This window comes from Talpa occidentalis, unplaced genomic scaffold (genome assembly GCF_014898055.3).
Source record: "Talpa occidentalis isolate TD23 unplaced genomic scaffold, MPIMG_talOcc4v2.1 talOcc4.7, whole genome shotgun sequence".
NCBI classification, from domain to species: domain Eukaryota; kingdom Metazoa; phylum Chordata; class Mammalia; order Eulipotyphla; family Talpidae; genus Talpa; species Talpa occidentalis.
This window is the reverse complement of record NW_023605083.1, coordinates 119416256-119439891: the sequence shown is the minus strand read 5'-3', so window position 1 is coordinate 119439891 and position 23636 is coordinate 119416256. Positions and strand designations below refer to the sequence as shown.

The 23636-nt window shown below is 40.9% G+C and overlaps 2 protein-coding genes across 2 annotated transcripts; both read left to right on the top strand.

Annotated features, from left to right (window-relative positions):
• Positions 1-10965: 10965 nt before the first annotated feature.
• LOC119232507 (keratin-associated protein 3-1) lies at positions 10966-11268 on the top strand. Its single transcript, XM_037494543.1, has one exon. It carries the CDS (start codon positions 10966-10968, stop codon positions 11266-11268), a length of 303 nt encoding a protein of 100 aa, XP_037350440.1.
• An 11133-nt stretch (positions 11269-22401) lies between these two features.
• On the top strand, positions 22402-22710 carry LOC119231570 (keratin-associated protein 3-3-like). The gene has a single exon (XM_037493276.1). It carries the CDS (start codon positions 22402-22404, stop codon positions 22708-22710), a length of 309 nt encoding a protein of 102 aa, XP_037349173.1.
• Positions 22711-23636: the final 926 nt, after the last annotated feature.

The following is a 23636-nucleotide window of genomic DNA, read 5'->3' as shown; positions in this document are numbered from 1 at the left end:
CTACTAAAGTATTATTTGATCTCTTCACCTACATGGTCTGGGAATTGTGTTGTTTTCCATTGATGCTATAATAAATTACCACAAGCTTAGTGGTTTATAACACAGTTTATTTTGCACAGGTTTTGTAGTTCAGAAGCACCGCAGGGTCTGATGGTGTTAGGGGAAAGGATGTCCTGCACAAACTTCATACAGGCTTTGTGGACTCCACTCCCACGTTGTCAAGACACCAGGAAATACAAATCCCATGATCCCCAAAGGGAGGTTGTGAAGATGTAAGGGCGGAGTTAAGCAGCCATTTTCTCTGCTTGTGTTTATAACCAACCGTGTGAGTGAGGCTCGCTCTCTTGGCCAGGCAGCACTTGGTCTCAGTGGGTCATTTGGGATTCCAGGTCAGCAGAATGGGTAGGACGCATTGAAGAATTTATCTCCCTCTTTTTCTCCCTGAGTTGTTCATTTCCTCATTTCCCCTTTCCTTGTAAATAAACCTTTGATTCACCTTTTGTGTGTGCCTGCAGTTTAAGTCCCCTTTAAGCATGCAGGTGCGGACCCAGTCAGGCAACCCATTTTATATCGGGGTTGTCCTATAACAGTGGGATGCCTCAAGATCTCAGTGGAGTAAAATCAGGGCACCAGCTAGTCCTCATATGGGGCTTGGGCTCCTCCTCCAAGCCCTTTGTTGGCAGGATTTTCCTTACCGTGTTTTTTCAGGAAGTGCTCTCCACCTTCAAGTCAGCAAGGACGGGTCAAGTCCTTCTTACACTTTGAATCATTCTGACTCTCCCCTCCGCTGCTCTCACTAACTCCTCTGCTCTCTGCTGGGGAAAATGTTCTGCTATTAAGATCAACTGTGATTATATTGGCCCCACGTAGTAATCCAGAATATTTCCCATATTTTAAAGTCAACTGGTTAGGGAGCTTAACTACATCTGGAAAACCCTTCTGTCATGTAATGTAACATATTCATGCACATGATGAGGCTCAGAGGTCATGAGGGCTAAGATTCTGCCCACCACAGGGATTATTAGTTACTGAGTTGACACAAATGCCTGGAGACCCAAAGTGTCAGTTTGATCTACTAAGAAAAGTGGTGACTGAAAGAGGTGTTAGTTGGAGTCTTAGCTCACATTTACATGTCAGTGGAGCTAGTACACCCACAGATCAATTCCCCAATTTGTGAATATAACTCCAATGTAATTGGAATCATCATGCTTTATAACTCTCAGAATCCCTACACTGGGTCTCTGACCTGAGGAATAAAGTTCGAAAGGTAAGAAAGGCCAAATAGAATCCCCTGGAAATTCCTCTCACTGCAAGGGTTAGCAAACCAAAAATAATACATATGTATGGGGAGACCAGAAATGACTTGAATAAATCCAGGATGGGTATACTTACCATCTCCCTACTTACCTCAATCCTTTGTCCTATGGAAAAAGCAGACAAACCTTGGAGAACAACAGAATAATTATCTTTTTATTATTTTAAACTAATTAAGGTAATGATCCCAATGGACGCACTGGATGGAGTACCTTCCATGGAGTAAAACAACATAGCCCCCAGCACCTGGTATGCAGCTATTTGCTTTCCCCTGGTATGACTAACACTAACTTTCCAAGTATGGCCACAGGGCTTTGTCACACTCCTGTTCTCTGTCATAATATACAAGAGAGCTTCATCACCTGGGCATTCCACTTGACATCACTGATGACATCATGCTAGTTGCTTATGATGAACAAGTAGTAGCAAGTACTTTAGATGTCTTCATAAAATACACGTGAACTCCAGGATGGGAGATTAACCCCATAAAAATGAAGGACCACCTCAGTGAGGCTCCTGGACTCAAATTATCTAAAAGCATGTGGAGATCTATTTTCCAATTTTTCCAAGAAAAAAATTGTTTCACCTAGAACTATCTTCAGCCAGGAAAGCACAACTCTTGGTGGACGTTGGATTTTTTTTTTTATTTTTTTATGCATACAAGAACTGGGGTATAGGCCAGACGTACAGGGGAGTAAGAGGGTTTGCCAGAGACAGAGTGGGAAGCGAAACAGGTGGATTGACCGAAATACACTGTTGAGGGGAGCGGCGGGTGAGACAGGAGAGGTCTGCTGCATTATGTGGGTCCAGGCTGTGCCATGTGAGTCACCTCCCTGGCGGGGGATCAAACTCATGCTGCAGTGGCTGCAGATAGCTTCATAGTGCTGTGACTTAACCCCTTACCCCACCAGGGAGGCCCCTGGACATTGGCTTTTGAAGTCAACAGACATGATATTTGAGTGTGTTACTTTAATCCATTTACTAATAACCTAAAATACTGCTAGTTTGGGGGGAAGAGCAAGAGAAGGCTCTGAAGTCCTAGTGACAATAAAAGCTGTTTGCTTATAAATAAAATTGAACAAAAATAGATGACTGGATCAAGAAGATGTGGTACATATATACCATGGAATATTACTCAGCATTCAAAAAAGATAAACACATGCAATTTGCAACAACATGGATGGCGCTGGAAGGGATCATGCTCAGCGAAATAAGCCAAAAAGAAAAAGAAAAATACCGGATGGTCTCACTCATAACAGGAATCTAGAAAACTTAAATAAGGGACCAGGAAAATGAATAACTATAAGAAAGTGAAAATCAAAATCAACAAACAACTATGAACCAGAGACACTTTTAGGGGGGCGGGGGCGGGAGGGGAGGGATTGGGGTCAGAATGGGGGGGCTGCAATTGTATGGGGAATATAACAATAAAATTTATTATTTTAAAAAAATAAATAAATAAATAAATAAATAAAATAAATAAAATTGAAATGTGAACCCAACTCTGACCCCAAACTTCATGAAGAAACAATGAAATTAAGGAACTGGAAGTAGAGAGTATGTGGGGAGGCTCAGCTGACTTCAAGACAGCTATTCTGGAAGCCTCGGGCTTCAGGATGAGTTCTTCTTTGTGCCAGCTGCTAAGTGGTCGCTCGCAGCTTCACACCTTCCCCTCTGAAGGCCAACCTGTGACTGAGCTGTGACAAGCCCTGCAAGGCCTGGTACAGCTCTGCCAGGCCCTGCCACTAGGGGGCGGCAGAGGAAAACTGCAACGCTGGAGGAGGAAGAGTGACTCCTTCCTGCCCGTTTTCCTACTTCTGCTTCTTCAGGACTTGCTGTATCCTAGTGGTTTCCAGGAACAACACCGCAGGGACCCTGGTGCACTCCAGCAGCCGCAGATCCTCGCCTCATCAGCACTGAAGTTCACTTGGCAGTTATCTCAACCCTTGCAGAGCCAGCTTCACTGTGCTGCTCTCAGCATCAGCCAGCCTGTTCTCCAAGAAGTCAACCCTCTCTTTAAATAGCTCATTTTAAAAAAAAAAATGGAAAAATATGAAAGTTACTAGATTAGTAGAAAAAAAATAAATAACAGCTCAGTTTTCATTCCTTCCCTCTTCCCTGTAAAGAAGCACTCAGCCCTAGGGCCTTCTTGAAGTTCCCTTGCTTTTATGATGTTCTGGCCTCCACCCACCTGTTTTAATGAAGATAACTGGTTTACAAACGTATGTGACTTAGAGGTTTAAGGATCACACTCCTCAGGTGTATGTTCCTGCATCACACCACCAGGGCACAGAAGACCCCCATATAGTCACTGTGCCCCCTCCCCACTTGGCTCTTCAACCTCCCTGCCCCACTATGGTAGCCTCAATTCTACAGTCAGGTTTCTAGGGTTTGCTATAGGGCTGGTTTTATCTGACCGTTTGTTTCTCTGCATTCCACAAATAAGTGACTGCAGCCAAGATTTGTCTTTCTCTTTCTGACTTCTTTCACCTAGGGTAAGCCCTTCCAGTTAATTTGAAGGGACGCAGCACTCCTGTGTTCATTGCATCACTATTTACAATAGCCAAGCTGTGGGAACAACCCAAGTGCCCAAAGATAAATAAGTGGATTAGAAAGATGCGGTATATAGCCATAATGACTTACTCAGCTATAAAAAAAAAAAAAAATAAGATAAACTCTGGCCTTTTGTGACATCAGGCTCCCTTTTTACCCTTTTAGTCATATGGTTAAATATTGCTAAAAATTCTTCATCTAAAATTCCTTTGATTCAAATCATGGGTGTGGTTCTTAGCTCCTGACTGGATCCCTAGCTGTTTTCTTACTGCCTTGAAAAATTCAGATTATTTAGTAAGCCACTTGCTCAGACTTTTCACTTACTTAATTTAGTTAATCATAGCAGCTGATTATGGGAAAAGTCTCTGAGCTTTGGAGGTGGCATTCTGAGAATTACAATGTTTTATGCCTGCTAGAAACTGGCTGAGGAACTAGAGAGGTTATATGATACCACTGAGCTCTGTAGTTAAATCAACATTCCTATAACAACCTCCCATGTGAAGTGGGCTTCGCCAGTGAGGACTGAGAGCAGACAATCCTTTGTTAATTACTGACAGAGCCAGTAGCTCTGACTTAAGAAGGCTGCTTTCCATCATGCTCACTCTATTAAATGCCAATAGGCAAAATTAGTTTTAAAAGTCCAAGGATTCACAGGGATTTTGAGACACTTCAAGGAAGAAAATGTTGAATTATCACATCAACTGGGGCATGAAAGCCTTGGTTAAGACCGGGGATTTGAGAGTTAGGTAAAATTGTTTTTGTGAGACTAAAATTATTTTGAAAGAGACTAATCCAAAGCACCATGTATTAGTCCATACTGAGACTATCATTTCTGTGCATATTCCTTTCTTCTCCAAGAAACAGATCCAGAGAAACAGGGTTGATATACTACATAAACCTAAAATCCAAATTTCTGACTTTTAGCAGACTAATATTTGAAATGTAAAATTCTAAGACTTTTGACTTGTCAATTTTTAACAAATTTAATAAATTTTATTCAAAATTATTTTATTTTAAATTTAAAATTATATTCAATTTATTTTATTTAAAATAAATACAAACTGAGACAAACTAAATATTTGCCCAAAAGGAGAACATGAAGGAACTCAGGATTTTCAGAGCAGCTAAGGTGAGAAAACATTAGGACATCTGAGAGTCAAAATGACAGTGGTTTAGGCAACAGCCATGAAGAGCTCAAAGCAGGAGGGATTCATGGTTCTGTACCAGGTGCTCAGGAAGAGACAAGATAATAGAATCCAAAAGCTAGAATTTAGGAAACTTTGACCCAACACTCATCATTTTAATGATTAGAAGAGAGAGATTACAGAGACCCACACAAAGTTGAAGACAGAAATTAGTGTGAACCAGGAGCTGAGACTGAACGTAATAACATTTGTTGTACGTGATTACACACTACCCCAAACAACTTGTTATATTGTTTTTTGAGTATAGTTTTTACTCTTTGATTGCTCTAAGGATGATTTTAGATACAGGGATGGACAAAGGATAGGATGAGAAAGGAATCAGAAGACCTGAGTTGAAAGTCCAATCTAGGGCCTCCCCTGGTGGCGCAGGTGGTTGAGCATGGCGCTGTGAAGCTGTCTGCAGCCTCTGCAGTGCCAGTTCAATCCCGGCTGGACAGAGAGATACCCACATGGCGCAGCAGACCTCTCCTGTTTCTTCCGCTGCTCCCCTCAGCAGTGTATTTCATCAGTCTGCCTGTTCTGTACCCCACTCTGTCTCTGGTGAATCCTCTTACCCTCCCACACATCTGGCCTGTACCCCGTTCTTGCATAAATAAATAAATAAATCTTAAAAAAAAAAGAAAGAAAGTCCAATCTACCACTGTGACTTCAGACAAACCCTAAAATTTCTCAGAAGCCCGGTTCTTATCTTGTCTATCAAATTAAGGTTCTAATACCTCACAGTGTCTCTTGAGTACCAAATAAGTTTATCCATAATGATATTCCTGACACACAGTACATGCTTAATAATTATTTTTTCTCTACCTCTTCTCTATCCAACTGTATGACTGTAGGAGTTGCAAATCCTGTAGACTACTGGGTGAAAAACTAGAATTCAGGAAACGTGAATTGTTAATGCCGGATATGCTATTGCCAGATACTTAAGTGTAGGGGGAAACAGCTGAGACACTAGGAGGAGGGTTGTCTGGAGTCAGGTTTTGCTCCATTTTGGTGGTTGGTCCTTCTTTATCCTCCTCACCTGTACTCTTAGAACTGAACAAGGACTAGGCTTAGTGTGGTGATCATTTTACAGTGTACACAAATACCAAATAATTATGTTGCACACCTGAAATCAGGTAAATTATATGTTAACTTATTTCATTTTTAAAAATCAAAACATTCTTAATATTTGTGGGAATTTTTCCCTAATGTCATGCTCCTCCCTTTCTGCTCTTCTCTTCACATATTCTATCCAACTCACCAAAAAGCCAAATTTCTACTGAGGAACATTGACCTACTATGACTGCAAGCTGTCCCAATATGTCTTATTCTTTAGCTAAAATTTTGAACTGGATTTAAATATGAATGTTAATGCATCACTTAACACAGATATGAATGCGAAACATAATAGAATTCAGTACTTGAGCTGTTAGAGATTTGCATCAGTCCTCACTGAGTAGTAAACCTTTCTCAAATTATTAACAAATCACAGACTTATTATTTATATTTGTGATGACTGCCTGCACAAAAAGGCAAGTGGGCAGAGGGCACTAGAGAAACAGACACTGCTTTCTCATAGCCCAAGCAAAGACTGATGCCCAATGGACCTTCCCTGTGGTGGTGGCACCTCTAATGGCTATGGTGTTATGGTGAAAATGGTGAAAACAGGAAAAAAAAAATCTCTGATTTAAGATAAAATCAATCATAAGATACTGTTAGCAAAAATTCCAAGCATAAAAAAAAAACAAGGATTACTATAGAATAATTAGAAGATTAAATATTTCCTTTTAGATTTCACAAAGGAAACAACTGAAAATTTAATTTCCCCAACTCTTGACATATATTAGGCATTCCATTTGGGACATTTCAAAGGCAGGTTAATAGCAGTTACTACCTTAATTTATACCTGACTACACTGTGTATAATTCTCTGTTACTATCTTCTTGCTCTACAGCCTGTGATCATATATGGGAATTAAACTGAAAGTTTAGGGTCCTCAAGAAAAATAAGCAACACTTCCAGCCAGCAGAAGAAATAACTTGGCAGTTTTCTCAACCTTTATAGAGCCAGCTTCAGTGTGCTCCTCTCAGCATCAGCCAGCTAGTTCTCCAGAAAGTCAACCCGCTCTTTAAATAGCACAGTTTTCATTTATTCCTCTTCGCTTTAAAGAGCCAACACTTCCAGCCAAGCTAAGAAACAACTTATAAATGTTTCCTCTAGAGTGGGACTGAGTACTGTGTGATCCATTCTGGCATACTCCATGAGATCATCTGTGTCCACATGAGACAGGGCAGAAGAATGAGCCCCTTTAGGTCACATACACTTACATGATAGCCCATATCACCTGTCCTCAAATGAAAAAAAAAAAGACTTCCATATGAAAGAAATCCAATTAAAGAATAATCATCAGGGCAGCCTAATGAGTGGGCGAGAGTTATAAAAATCTTAACTATAAACACACTCTGGAAGATTCCTCTGATGCAACTGGAAACAGTCCCCAAAGTCCACCATTAACCCAGATGTGAATCCCTTGATTTGCAAAGAGCAAAGTGGACAATCTGCACTGGAAGGATCAATGTCAGCAGCAGTCCTGATGCCAGACATTCTTTCTTCCAATCTCTATTATAAAAGAATTCACCAGAAATGTAAAAGATCATGCATTGAGGAAATAAAAATAAAGGCCAAATATCTTTACTTACAGGCATTTTTATTAGGATGACACCTTGCATAGGCTTTTATATCCTGCTCTTGTGAAGGGATGAAGGGTTCCATCAGGCTTACAGAAAATTGAGACGTCACAGAGAATTGAATCCTCAGCCTCCCAACACTGCCTTTGTGCTGACTCGGGCAGTGCGGTCATGGGAGGGATTCCTGAAGGACAGACAGCCACCCTGAAATCTGCGGAGTCACTGGGAGATGACCTGGGTAAGGCACATCCAGGCTTACAGCAGGCTGTGACTAACACACATAAAATGATCTTTTATCTTAGTCCAGGAACTTGGTAGTAGGCACATTTTTCATATTGTGTTGGAGCCTCCCCTTGTCCTGGCTCCTGGCAGCCCACTCTCTGCCGGCCCCACATTGAACCCATCATCAACATCCTACCCTCACACCCCAGATGGCAGCTTTGGGGCTCAGATCCTCTGGACTATGAGTAAATCTGAAATCCATGGCCTCCCTTGATCAGCTTAACCTACCATCTACAAAAGCATCTCCCAAAATCTAGCACATCTGTAGAAGTAGCTCATCAGCCACAGGCATCCCTGATCCTCCTCTCATCTGGACCATCTACTTTTTTTTGTTTCCTCCGGAGCCTCACTGTCATTTATTTCCTATAGAACACAGCTTGCATCGCTCCTTGTTAATCATCCAGTGGATTCTCCATGACCTTGCAATAATATCTAAACTCTATAGAACAACCTGCAAAATCCTATAGCTTAGCACCTGTCTGCCCCCTTGATCTCACCCATCATACTCTTTCATACACCCCATTCCCCTGGCAAAGACTAGCCCTGACCCTCAACCCATAGCAGGCATGCTCACAACTCTGCCTCCAAGTCGCTCCCTGTTTTATTTTGTTCTGGCACTTAGCACTGTCTAAAATTCTTCTTTACCCCTGTTTACTTTTTTATTGTCTGTCTCCACCAGTAGAATGAACACCTTGACAACAAGAACCTTATCTGAACTGTTATTGAAATATGCTTGCACCCAGCATAGCATTAAGCATTTTGGTGAACAAATTAATAAATGAAAACAATGAATGAACATAATGTATAATTTTCTAGAATTTATTTCCATTCAAATGCTGACTTTTTATTAATAAGTGTAAGGTATTGCTTGTGAGCCAGCATTCACAAGCTTAATGACTTTAGAATCATTATTTAATATCTTTGCTCTCCGTTTTACCATCCAGGGAATGAGTATACAGTAGAATTGCATGACTTTAAGAAATAAGGAAAAATAAGTACTTAAAATACTTAGCACTCTGCTTGGCACATGAGGTATACTCAACAAATGCTAGCTGTGAGCGGGGGAGAAGATTACCATGATCTAGTTACCTTGAAACAGGAATACTGTGGGAAATGATGTGCCATACAAATAGGGGTCCCCAAAAAACTGAATGATGTGATGAGCCATCCCACACGTCCCCTTTTCTATATTCCTGCTGAATATGACACCATCCAAGTCAGAGATCAGGTCCTCCTCAGTATTCCAGGAGAACACTCAACTAGCTTCTAACCACCCGCCCTGCCTTCAAATTCTCTTCTTTCCACGATCTATTTTGGTTAAGAAAATAAGATCTATAATCAACTCCCTTTATGGGCCTTCAGTTGCATGACCCCTTCCTTCCCACCAACTTTATGCACAGCTAATCTAGAGGGTCAATTTCACTCTGACCAGAACAACATCCTCACGGTGAAGAGGAATAGACCAGAGTGGTTAAGAGCTTAGTGCCTGGCTGAGAGCAGGTGTCCTACCGAAAAGGATTGGGCTGAATTGTTGGCATCTGTTGAAGTAAAAAATGGCTAACAAGCAAATTCTAGGAGAAAGAGCCAAGACTGCAAAAATCATTGTAGTGAGGCGGCGACAGCAAACGCAGTTTTAACCTTAAGCCTTTCTTGGACCCATTATCTTGCTGATGGGCATCTTTTGGCTTCTGACTCCTCTATTTGTGCAATTTTCTGCTTATTTTTAGAGTCTGAGTCATTTTATGTAAAGATGAGTCAAGAGAATAGGTACTTTTTCAAATACTTTAAAAACAATGGATTTCTAAAGTTTACTAGTTTAATATTTTCATACATATTCTGAAGCAGCACACAAAACACATTTTGTGCCTTTAAATATTTAATTAATTTTATTATTAGGGTTTAGATCCAGTGTGGAAACCTCTCCAAGTGTACTCCGCAGAATACTAACTGATGAAAACTAACAAAAATGATTCCATGGTCAAGAAAATTTGGAGGAGAACACACACTCTGCCTCTTCATTGTAGAGTTATGGAGCACTTTAATTTATTAAAGATTCTGAGGGGTGTATCGATGAAGAACTCAGTATTTCCCAGACTTATTTACTAGACATCCCTCTAATCTTCCTTGAAACAAGAGTTCACGGAATTCATTTGGGGAGCTACTATACCCTTCAGTCTCTAAATGGTCCAATACAGAGACTCTTAACTAATCTTAATTCCTGATGTGGTTGGACAGTTTTAAGGGCATCCGTTGCTTCATCCAGACGGGTCTTAATTCCCACCTCCAGGCCCCTAAACAAGTTATGATCCAAAGCAAGAATGAAAGGAGTAGAGAAGAAATGATTTATTACTGTTCTGTAAGAATGTGCTTCTTTATACAAAAGCAAAATCCTCTGTAGAGATTCCACCCATTCATCTTAAGTCACTTGCTTAGAACCACAGAGTCAAACTAAAAATTGTATCACTCTTGCAAGCAGAAAGTCTGAATTATCACATAGATTCTTTGGTTCCTGGAAGAGCATCTGTGGGCAAGCTATCTTATCTCTTCACCTGGAAATACAACAAACACGAGGACATTTGCAGATACCACGGATACCAGGCCCTCGTGAACAATGTGTAATGACCAGGAGATAATCACTCAGTGCCTTTGAAGACTGCAAGGAAGCTCTCCGTGCCATGACAAACAGCCGACACAAGGAGTCCTAATTTGACAACAAAGAAACCTGCACCCTTTTTATGAGGTAAGGAGTGTGTCTTAGGTAATAAACATTTAAGTAATTAGATGGTTTTTATGGAGATAGTTATAAACTGAAACATGGGGGAAATAGTTGGTAATAGGGTGACGCCCTGGGAGGTGGGTATATAAGAGCCAGAGCAGAAGGGAGAAGCACAGACACATTGAGAACCTTCTCTCCTCAACTCAACCAACTCCCAACTCCTAACACCATGTCTTGCTGCTGTGCTCCCCGCTGCTGCTGCAGTATCCCCACTGGCCCTGCCACCACCATCTGCTCCTCTGACAAGTGCTGCCGCTGCGGAGTCTGCCTGCCCAGCACCTGCCCACACGACATCAGCCTCCTTCAGCCCACCTGCTGTGACAATACCCCCCCACCCTGCTGTGAGCCCGACACCTATGTGGCCAGCACCTGGCTGCTCGGCACTTCCTATCCCACCCCTGGAATGAATGGGATCAACCTGACCACCTACGTCCAGCCCGGATGCCAGAGCCCCTGCGAACCCTGCTGTTAAGCACCCCGTCTTCCCAGAAGCTGAGTGATGTGTCGCCGAGGCCCTAGGTGCCCACCAGACTTCTGTCCACCAGCCTCCAGTTCCCAGGGCCATGTTTCCACAAGCATGGCCAACTTTTCATTCTTTCCTACTGTGGGCGGAGTTGGAGACCTTCTTTCTATCTTTCAGACTCTTTCACTGCTCTTTGATAAGTAGCCCTTCTGACTATTCATTAATAAACTTCATTCTGACTTAGCAAATACAGCCTGTGGTTCCTTATTCCTGTGTTTCCTCTTAGAGGTAATGGGTGCCTCCCTAAACCTGAACAGCAGGTCATCATGCCCAAGGCGTACCCCAGCAGAACCAGAGCTCTGGTAGAAGCAGAAAAATTAGATACTGGGTCTGGGTTAAGATGTGAAAAATCCAGGGGGCCTCCCTGGTGGCACAAGGGGTTAAGCACAGCCCTGGGAAGCTGTCCACAGCCACTGCAGCACAAATCGATCCCCGGCCAGGGAGCTACACACATGGCACAGCAGACCGCTCCTGACTCGCCTGCTGCTCCCCTCAGCAGTGTATTTCAGTAGATCTGCCTGTTCTGCTCCCCACTCTGTCTCCGGTGAATCCTCTCACCCCCCACATCTCTGGGTGGGTGATTTATTTTTTCATAGAAGAATTGGAATCTAGGCCAGAGGTGCAGAGGGCAAGAGGATTCACCAGAGACAGAGTAGGGAGCACAACAGGCAGATCTACTGAATACACTGCTGAGAGGAACAGCTGGTGAGACAGGAGAGGTCTGCTATGCCATGTGGGTCAGCTCCCTGGCCTGGGATTGAACTCTGGCATTAGCAGTGATAGTGCTGAGACTTAACCTCTATGCCACCAGGGAGGCTCAGAAAAGTCAATTTTAAATGAATATTAGCATTTATTAAGCATTCCATGCTCCTTCAAGTGAGGTTTGATTTACGTGAATCATAACTATGGCATGTCATTGAAAAACTGAAAATCTCAGACTGCTGTGTAGTATACTCCGGACACCAGAAATAGCCACACATTCTGGAAGCAAAACACACAGCTGCTCTTAGAGCAAAACTTTCATGATGCTCATTAATTCACCTCCCTTGGAAAAATCCAAGTATCTGCAGTAAGTGCCCAGAGGGGTGTCTGGTTCTTTATGTTTCCATGCTACCCTGGGGCCCGAGGTCTTTCCCTCTCCATCCTGCTTTCCTGGTCATCAGAGTAGGAATAATACCATCCCCCCTGCATCCATCTCAGGATCTTTGTGAGGATGAAGTGGCCCAAATTGTCCCCAGAAGTAGATGTGGGAGGCCATTGTTGCCACACAGTGGCTCCCAGTTTTCCCACTCCCTCTTCTGGAAAAACCTATTTTTCCCAAGCGGCTTTTTTAAATAATAGTTTATTCATTCCTTTATTCTGTTCACAAATATATTGATGTGTATCAGTGAGAATGTAAGGGTCAATATAAGATAACCGTGCTTACTGATTCAACTTCGCTCTTTCAGTCCAAAGCAATTTCATGTCTTCATACATACTTGTAAGGGAAGACAGTTAGATTTCATCTTTAATACTGAAAATAATTCAAATTGTCTTCTTACTGCCACTGCAGGCATTCAAGAATCTTGGCCTGTTTTTTTTTAAATGGTGTATTCTAATCCTGACTCTGCCAGGGCAGCCCCAGGGATTAAGCCTAAGAACGGCCTGAATCCAAAGTCCCTCTTTTGCACTACATCAATGCACTTGCCCCCTCTGCACACAGCAATACACAGAGAGAAACATGCTTACTCATGGCTCTCCTTATCCAGGGGAAAGTGGATGCCACGTGACAGTGTTCCCTACCATCCTCCAAATCGTGTATTGGTGTCAATAGTAACTCGACTTTCTCTTCAGTGATTATAGTTTAAGACAAAATGAGTGGGTACAATACATCTAGGAACAACTATTTCTATTTCTTTTTTTAATTTTTATTGCAGTAATATTAGTTTGTAACATGACATAGGTTTTCGATTATAGCATTATAATTCACTATCTCTTTATGTTCCATCATACACACCACCAAAAATCTAGTTTCCATCCACCACCTCAAAACTGATTCCTTTCACCCAATTTATCTACTTCCTCTCTCCCTTCCCTCTGGCCACCACCATTTTGTTCTGATGACCTAACACTTTGCTTTAGTTTGTTTGCTATTTGTTTTCTCCCTTAATCTTCCATGTATGAAAGATAACATACAGTAGTTGTCTTTGTCTGGTTTAGTTCACCTAGCATTATACTATTAAAGTCTATCCATATTATCATAAATGTAAGATTTGTTCTTTTTATGGCTAAGTAGTATTGTATTGTATGTGTGCACATGTATATACATATGTTGTACATGAGTGTATTTATACACACATTTACATGTGTGTAAATGTATATATGTATATTCTTTATCAACTCATCCATCAATGGAAACTTCAGTTGTTTTCAAATCTTTTTGTTTGTTTGTTTTGTTTCCAAATCTTGACAATTGAAAATGATGCTGTAATAAACCGAGACACTTTTCTTTTCCATTTAGCATTTTAATATTTTTCTGGCAAATACCCAGAAGTGAAATAACTGGGTTATATGGTATTTCTATTCTAAATTTTTTAAGGACTCTCCATATTATTTTCCATAGTGGCTGTACCAGTTTACATTCTTAGTAACAAAACTGTTTACATTTCTAAGGTAAACAAACCATTTCTTTTCTTCCCCATCAAAACAAATTGAACCAATTCAACAATTATTTTTTCTTAAAGCAGTTGTCAACCACAGTCTCATTAACTGTAGTCACATTTAACCTTCAAACCTCAAGCTCAAGTTCCCCTGAATTCTAAGTCAATCTTAGCAAAACCTTAGTGTAAGAATTTTGCAATTATCTATCTCAAATCCAGGGATGTGGTGCCCAAGCTCATGGGTATGGCTCCAAATACCCAGGGGTAAGTCCTACCTTCCCAGTTCATCTCATCAGTCCCTTCCAAATGCACTTTCCCTGTGCCTTGAGTCTTTTTATCTACCTTTCTTTTTCCCCTAATTTCATTGAGATATAATTTACATATGACATTATGTTAATTCAAGGTGTACAAAATAGTGATTTTCTATATTATATATTATGAAATGATATATATTATATATTATGAAATGATATATTATATATTATGAAATATATATTATATATTATGAAATGATATATATTATATATATATTATATATATTATATATTATATATTATGAAATGATATATATTATGAAAAGTTAGTGCCTCAAATAGACACACATACTTTTCTTGTGATAGGAATTTTTAAGTCATAATGTAGTACTGTTAGCTACAGTACTATTAACCTTGATGTACTTTACATCCCCAGAACTTATTTATCTTGCAGTTAGAATTCTGTACTTTTTAACTATTGTCACCCATTTCCCTATATTCTCTACCTTCTGCCTCTGACAACCATCAATCTGCTCTGCTCTCTGTTCCTATGAGTTTGGTGAGTGAGGTGATAGAGCATTTGTATTTTTCTCTCTGATTCGTTTCACCTAGCATAATGGCCTCAAGGTTCATCCACATTGTTGCTTTCCTTTTTATGGCTGAATAATATTTCATTACAAGTGTAGCCACATGCCCATATATTCATCCATTGATAGGCACTTAGGTTGTTTCCATATCTTAACTGTTGTAAACATCTTTTTTAAGTTGTTTCCATCTTTACTGAAAACATCTTTTTTTTAAGTCAGACTTTAAGTACAGATTAGTAATGACACCATAGGAAAAATAATGGCTGGGTCATTCACCTTGCATTGGAATACAGAATGTTTGGCAACCAAAATACATTTTTAGTTTTCTGATGAGTTTCAAAAACATAGTTCAAGGTTATTAAAAACTACTCTTAAAGTTAATGATTTCTTATCCTTGAGAATAGAATAGAATAGAATAGAATAGAATAGAATAGAATAGAATAGAATTGAATAGAATAGCAAGTCATTTAATTTTTGTTCAAATTGTTCCTGGCATCCATTTTCATCTCACTGATGATCCATTCAAGAAGCTGATCACCACCTCCCTGACACAGTCACAGCCCCTCCTCAATCCAGAGTCAAGAATTCCTGGCCTCTCCCTCCACACAAACTGCACCTCTGTCAGGCTTCACATCCTCTGTAAACATTAGTCAAATTGAATTGCTCAGAGCTCTAGAATGGATCCAAATTCTTGTTTTTACTGAATCAAGTCAGAACTCCAGTGTGTCTCTCAGGACACCCATTAACCCGGAACAGTCATTGACCCCAAGCCTTCCCAGCTGCTGACCTTGGGACCAGTGTGGCCTGTGCCCCCACCAGAGCCGCGGCCTGATCAGTGAGCCAGTGCAGGCTCCACGGCCACACTTCCTTGCTCTGAATCATGCCCTATCGCTTGCTAGTTATGGACCTTGGATTTAACTTCTCTGTGCCTCAGTTTCCTCAACTGTTTAATGAGATTAAAAATAATAGGTACCTTACAAAACTCCTGATGAATATACCCCAAAACTGTCCAGGTCATGAAAAATTAGGAAAGACTGAAAAAATTATCACAGGCCCTGTGAGAATCAGGAGCTGTGGTGAGTAAAGATAGTGCAGGTCTGGCATGGGACGGCTGGTAATATCTGAATAAATGCCAAAATTTAATAAACAGTGATGTACTGATGTTGATGTCTTAATTTTGACAAACAGACACTGGTCTTATAAGCTACTGTCATAGGGAAAACAGAATGAAGGGGCTTAAGGGTACTCTACTATTTTTGTAATCTTTCTGTAAAGCTAAAATTATTCAAAAATAAAAGTTAATTAAAAGAAACTTAAAAAACAACAAACTAAAACTGTAATAAAGATTAAATTAATTAAAGCATGTTCAGGCCTTAGAATGGTAGATTATGTGTGCTCCTTTTTTTGTGTGTGGAAGAACTAGGGTGTAGGACAGAGGTGCCTGGGGTGAGAGGATTCACCAGAGACAGAGTGGGGAGAAGAACAGGCAGACTGACTGAAATACACTGCTGAGGGGAGCAGCAGGTGAGACAGGAGAGGTCTGCTGCACCATGTGGATCAGCTCCCTGGCCCGGGATCCAACTCAGGCCGTAGGGGTGATAGTACTGAGACCTAACTCCTAGGCCACCAGGGAGGACTATGGCAGGAAGTTTTAAAACTACCTGTCTGTTTGAGCAGAGGAGATTATCTGCCTTAGGAATGGTCTTGAAAAATGGCATAGTCCAGAGGGCAGTGTGGTATTTTCTAAAAAGAAGGAAATTCACATGCTGTTTTGCAAATGGACACAAGCTCAATTTTCAGCCCATGGACAGACTCATGGAAATATGCATTAGTCTGCTCTGACTGGTGTTAATATAATCAGTGTCCTTTGTAGAAGAGAGGTCATCTACGTTCATACCTAACAGCACGTATACATAATGTGGTAGGTCAGCACAGGAAATCATCTCGATGCTGAATCCCAGTCAAGGTCATTTTGCCTATCTTCAACATTCATTTATTCCCTCCGATCTATTAAAATAGAGCAAGGTGAATCTGATAGAGAACAGTCACACAGGTTTTGACTTCCCAAATACATCCAGGGCACACAATTTGAGAAGGATCATTTCCTACTTTGCAGGGAAATCAAACTTGAGTCTTTGCACTTAGCAGTGATCACTTGTGAGGATATACTCTGGTTGGTGAAAGAGAGCAAAGTCCAAGTAGTCACTGATGGGTTTGCCTGTGGCTGAGTGAGTGGAGTGCTCCCCGGACACACTCTTGAAGTTGCAACAGGAAACAAGTTTGAATGCAGCAACACAACCAAATAAAACTGAAGGAGAGCTTGCCCGTGGCTGAAAATAAGAACTTGGTGATTTATTTGTGTGTGTGTGGGATTAAACAAACAACAACAGGAAACATTCAGGTGCACAGAAGCCTCATCCCCCAAACAGGTGGCTATAAAAGATCCACAGAGAACAACATGGGGAGAAAACCTTCCTTTACAACATCCATCTACCTGATCCACTGTCACCATGTCTTGCTGTGAGTTTTGTCTCCAAAGAAGCTGCATTGTCCCCACTGGACCGGCCACCACCCTCTGCTGCTCTGAAGTATGTCCTCAGTGTGGTGTCTGCCTGCCTAGTTCCTGCCCTCACAGTATCAGCCTCCTTCAGCCCACCTGCTGTGTCACCTGCCCCCAACCCTGCTGCATACCTGACTCCTATGTGGCGTCTTGTTGGCTGCTCCACAGCTGCCACCCAACCCCGAACCTGAGCGGGATCTCTGTCACCACCTCTACCCAGCCCAGCAAGGCACCTTGCTGCCAGCCAGAGATGTTTAAGGGAACTTGCCCATGTTGCCCTAGGGGACAACAATTGCCGGTAAGACTGCTTAGACAATGTTTTAATTTGAAGCTTGGGAAGAAAATGTTCTGACCGCAGATCTTCAGTTTTGCAGAAGTGTTCTACATTTTGAACAATGATTTCAAACTAGAAGTAGAAGGTATGCTGTCACAGACCTTCGTATTTTAAATAAACCCCACTGCTTCCCAAACCATCTACTGTCTGAATGCTTCATGTTATAATTACCCGGTGACTCCTGACACACGCATGCATCATGAACTCATAAATATGTCCAGCAGGATTACACTTTCTGATGACATAGGCATAAAGCTCATACCCAAAAGGAGATCTCACAGGGATATGTAAATATCTGAAATAAATTGCCTGGATAATAAAATATACTAAGCCCTAGGCTTTGAATCATCTTCAATTCCAAGGTCAGCACTTACTTTTAATTTTTATTTTGTCCCAACCTCTTTAAGTAACTCATATATGTCCTTAAAGTCATTGAAAAAGCTGGCGATTAGAGATCAACTTAGACCCAGAATAGACCCCAAACATTAAACTGAGCCACATTTTTTCATTATCTGATTAAGTGAAACCTTGAATGTAAAACTTCATAATCTTTTGACAACTGTAAAACATTTTGTAGTAGTACCCCCACTATTTTGCAACAACAACAAAAAAACCTTCCTCCATCTGAATTGACAAATAGGGATGTTGTGGCCCAGTTGTTCTGTTGCCTAAAATACCTCTTCAAAAGACAATGAAAGTTGGGCCTCCCCTCGTGGTGCAGCGGTTGAGCACTGGGCAGCAAAGCTGCCCACAGCCTCTGCAGCACCAGTTCGGTCCCCGGCCGCTGGCCTAGGGTCCCACATGGCACAACAGACCTCTCCTGCCGCACCCGCTGCTCCCCTCAGCAGTGTATTTCATCAGTCTGTCTGTTCTGTTCCCCACTCTGGTGAATTCTCTCACCCTCCCGCACTTCTGACTGTACCCAGTGCTTATATAAGTAAATCTTAAAAAAAAAAAAAAAAGACAATGAAAGTGGACAAGTGACCACAGCCCAAGGGATGGTAGCCCAGAAAATAAGTAACCCTAAACTGGGTTGCCACGCCAATTCTTCTACCTTCCTTTAATTTCTAATTATTTTTTCCCCCTTTGCTGCTAATATATCCCTTGAAAAATTCTACCATGAAACTCCACCTAATAGTTACTTACCTACTGCTGCCTTTATCTAGAGAAGGAATGTTGTTATTATGTTAACCAGTGTGGACAGGTGATGTCCAACACAAGAAAACGTCAAGAACAAGCCACAAGACTTAGAAAAGTCTCTCCCCAAGGGGTGTGGGGGTTAGGGAGCACTGCAGTACAGACCGCCCATGGATACTACCTTTTCTGGAGTCCTTAGCAGCTGTATTTCTCACTCTCCTCTTTGGAACTTACATACTCAATCTCATTGTTAAATTTGTCTTCTCTCATTCAGAGACAATTTCAACTTGGACTACCCTTCCAAGAGGGACAATAGGCCCAAACACCCCCTGGACTCTGCCTACACCTCCCTCAGAACCAACAGTAGCAATCACCTACCAGCAAGTTCAGGGGCAAGCATTAGAGAAACCACTCCCCAGACCCCTTAGGTGGGGACAGCTCTATACCTCAATCCAATTTGAAGCAGTTATAGAAGACCAGTCTCCCTTCTTCAACTCCCCAAATGATTTCAAGCTGGATGTGGTCAGGGGCAGTTTAATGGAAGTGTAAAGTAGAAAATTTAGGTGAAAATTTCTCAAGTCCAGAAATTAGACTTGGGAGTGGAAAAGATTAATGAAAAACAGCCCAAGCTGATCCCAAAGTGATAAATTTCATAAAGTGATAAAATTCTACAAAGTAATAAATTCCACCAAAGAATAATATATAAGGACATCTTGTGCTCTGGCAAAAGTCAGCTCTTTCCCTTTAAGAGCTGCCCATTTGTGGGCCTCCCTCGTGATGCAGGGGTTAAAGACTCAGCACTATCAAGCTATCGCCAGCCACTGCAACATGAGTTCAATACCTGGCCAGGGAGCTGACATGGCGCAGAAGACCTCTCCTGTATTGCCTGCTGCTCAGTTCAGCAGTGTATTTCAGTAGATCTGCCTGTTCTGCTCCCCACTCTGTCTCTGGTGAATATTTTCACCGCCCCCACCTCTGGCCTATACCGCTGTTCTTGTATGCATAAATAAATTTTAAAAAAATCTAAAAAAAAGGAACTGCCTATTTGTGTCTATGCAGACATCTTTTTTTAAATAAATTTGCAGTTGCCACTGAATGGACACTCTGCTGAATTCTTTCTCAGAGTGATTCAAGGACCCCAAATGCAGCACCCCAACAATTTCACAAAAGAAATTAATCACTCTGCTTATATAAGGTATTATTATTATTATTATATTATTCAGGCTATTCTGAAAATGAAATATACCTTTTTCATTCAATCTTTCATTTCATTCAATTTAGTAAGCATTTATCAAATGCCTACCATATGCCAAGCATTATCCTAGGTGCTTGACAGAGACAAAGAGTAAGATATGATCCTCACTTTCAAAGAACTTGCATTGGAGTAAGAAAGACAAATATAAATTATAAACTATAATATGGATCAGAATAAAATGAGGTCTAAATGCAGAGACAGATAGCACTTGGTGAGGGCTGAGAAAAAAAATGAACGCATCTAGAAGAACCATGGACAGATAAAGTTTCTTTAGGAGGAAGATATTTGAACTGATGCTTGAGGTTCAAGTAGATTTAAGAAATAAAGAACAAAAGTAGATGACTGGATCAAGAAGATGTGGTACATATACACAATGGAATATTACTCAGCTATCAAAAAAGATAAACTCATGCAATTTGCAGCAACACAGGTGGAGTCAAAGGGATCATGCTCAGCGAAATAAGCCAGAAAGAAAAAGAAAAATACCAGATGGTCTCACTCATAGCAGGAATTTAGAAAACCTAAATAAGGGACCAGGAAAAAACTAACTATAATAAAGAAAAAATCAAAATCAACAAGCAACTATAAACCAGAGATACACTACGCCGGGGGGTGATGGGGAGAGAAAGGATTAGGGTCAAAATAAGAGGGGTGTAATTGTATGGGGAATAGAACCAAAATGAAAATGCATACATTATGCAAAAATGAAAAATGGTGTAAGAATTATATAAAATAAAATATTAAAAAAAAAGAAATAAAGAACAGGGCAAGGACATTTTAACAAACAATAAGATCATAGTCACATGGGTGTAAAGTACGGGGAGACTCTAAGCTTCATTGTATTTGATGGGCTTTACGATAACTATCAATATGTAAGCAAAATTCAAAGTAACTTCACTAACAAGTTCTTCTTCTCATAAAACATGAGACTCACTCACCAATAACACTAAGTATTTTCCACTGACATGTTTTAAACAACTGTCTACTCTTTTAAACAGGCTACATTGGATTTTGGTAATGTCCCCCCAGAAACAACCCATCAAGGTGTCCTTGTGTTTTTTTCAACAACCATTTGCCACCCAACATATTATGTAATTTAGATTCTACTCTCTGAATAGTTTTGTGCTGATCATGGGGAAGTACGTAAAGATGTTGGAATCATAGACTATTGCATATTAAAGATGTGCAATAGCCTCATTGCCAACCTACAGAAAGGTAAATCAAAGCCAAGTAAGGTGAAGAATATTGCAGAAGGCATTCTGTAAAGGAATTTACAACCCCATTCAAGACCCATTGTATTAAAACAAATAAGCATGCTAAGTAAGGAGTAAGTAAGTGAAGAAAAATGATTTCTATGACTGCCATAGTACTAAATCACTAATTCTGATCAGACCACTTCCCAACCCACTTCTTTTTCTGTAAATCCTACAGTTTCTCCTTTTAGTTACTGTCTCATCTCATTTGAAAGTAAGGACATCATTCATTTGAAAATAAATGACCACTAAGTAGACTTCTTTTAAAGGCAAATTAGCAAAAGAAAACAACTAGGAAGATCTTTCCTTCCAGGGCATCAGAATCACTGCAAGATTGGCATGACTTTGGAAAAAAGAGACCTTTTTTTTTTTTTAAAAAAAAAAAGAACCTATAGAATAATACAACCCTTAGAATTTGACTGTAGATTTATTAACAATAATGAATAGGTGTCTCATCTTATTCCATTCTGTCACCTTGCTTTGCGAAATAGAATGTGAATAGTAACACCAGAAATAAGACAAATACATCTGAAACACATATAGTTCGGTGCAAACTTCATCTTTGAGTAACTATGTCCTTGTTGATTTTATTGAGAACAAAGTGGTCCAATTAATCATTTGAGTGGCATGTTCTAAAATTAGTACTTCCAAATGACATCATGCTTTGCATAGCATTTAAAATTGAAGGGGAAACAAAGAGAAGAATTAACTTCTGAAATTACAGCTGAATTGACCCTTGAACTGATGACCCATAGTGAGGCCTGACATGCCAGGACCCTGTGAAAACAAAATATGCCCATTTTATGACAAAAATGACAGCTCAATGAGTCAAAAACATGATTGCACCAATAAGGACAGGGGCTCTTAGTGGACAAGTAAATACCAAATGGATTAGTGAATCTTAGTGAAAGAGCCTCATAAACAAACGTCAGAACAGGGAGCCTTCTGGTTGGCCCAATAACAGTTGAGTGAGTATATAAGAGCCCCAGAACAGGAGGAGACATTAACATTTCTAAAGACTCTTCCTTCTCCCCAACTACAAACCAACCAGATTCCCAGGGCCATGTCTTGCTGCTGTGCTCCCCGCTGCTGCTGCAGTATCCCCACCGGCCCCGCCACCACCATCTGCTCTTCTGACAAGTGCTGCCGCTGTGGAGTCTGCCTGCCCAGCACCTGCCCACACACCACCTGGCTGCTGGGACCCACCTGCTGTGACAACACCGCCCCACCCTGCCACATGCCCCAGCCCTGTGTGCCCACCTACTTCCTGCTCAACTCCAACCAGCCCACCCCAGGCATGGAGACCCTCAACCTCACCACCTATGTCCAGCCCTGTGGTGGTGACCCCTGCACTCCCAGATGCTGCTGCTGAGAGGTGGCTACTGACCATGAAGAAGCCAGAAGAAGGGTCTGTTCCATTATCACTTGCCTCCATGGTTTATCAGAAGTAGAGGCCAACTGGACAACCCAGATAGAGAAAATCTACCATTTGTTTTAATGGAAAAAGAATCAAGAATTTGTTTCAGGTTGTTTGCCTGAATAACCGTTTGGTTCATTTGGGCAGGTGAATGCCATCTAATATCAAGAAGCTCTTGAAATCCTTAGACCGCTGACTCTATCTTCTTGGTTATGTTGCTTCTTGGATTAGATGTATTCATCAAGGAAAAATAACAACTTCTTAATGGGTTTTCCAATAAATTATTTCTCTGGCTAAATGTGTGTTTGTTTATGTTAGAGCTTTGTGGTTCTTTCATTATTTCTTACACTTTAAAATAAGTGAACATGAGATGATTATTATATTTTTAAAAGAGAATCTGTTGGAGAAGTGACAAGAACGCACTTTAACAGTGTGTATTTTAACTGTTTAGCCTTCAAGTTCAGCACCTCCTCATTGCTCTTCCTCAGACAAACACAGGGTGAGACATCCTTTACTACTTTTGCAGTACCATGTGTATTACTTTCACAGGTGAACCACATGTATTAATTCAATCGATCCAGCATTAAAAGATGAGAAAGATGAAGCCTTAACAGTTATCCAACATTTTCCAGTCATAAAATTAGGTACTAAGGAAACTAGAACTCAGGTCTTTATCTGCCTTTAAAACTCAGTTTTTGGGTTTATTTTGGCTTAATTTTGTCTCTTCCTTTGTTTGGTTTCTCTCTACTCCACATAGGAGCGAAATCATGTGGGATTTGTCTTTCTCCTGACTTATTCCACTGAGCATGTTCCCTTCCAGTTTCATCCACATTGTGACTCTCGCGTTAAGGCTACCAGAAGTGGAGGGTGACTCTGGGCCC

What these genes read in the sequence shown, in the direction of transcription:
- LOC119232507 (XM_037494543.1), top strand. Translation starts at nt 10,966, where the DNA reads ATGTCTTGCTGCTGTGCTCCCCGCTGCTGCTGCAGTATCCCCACTGGC.
- LOC119231570 (XM_037493276.1), top strand. Translation starts at nt 22,402, where the DNA reads ATGTCTTGCTGCTGTGCTCCCCGCTGCTGCTGCAGTATCCCCACCGGC.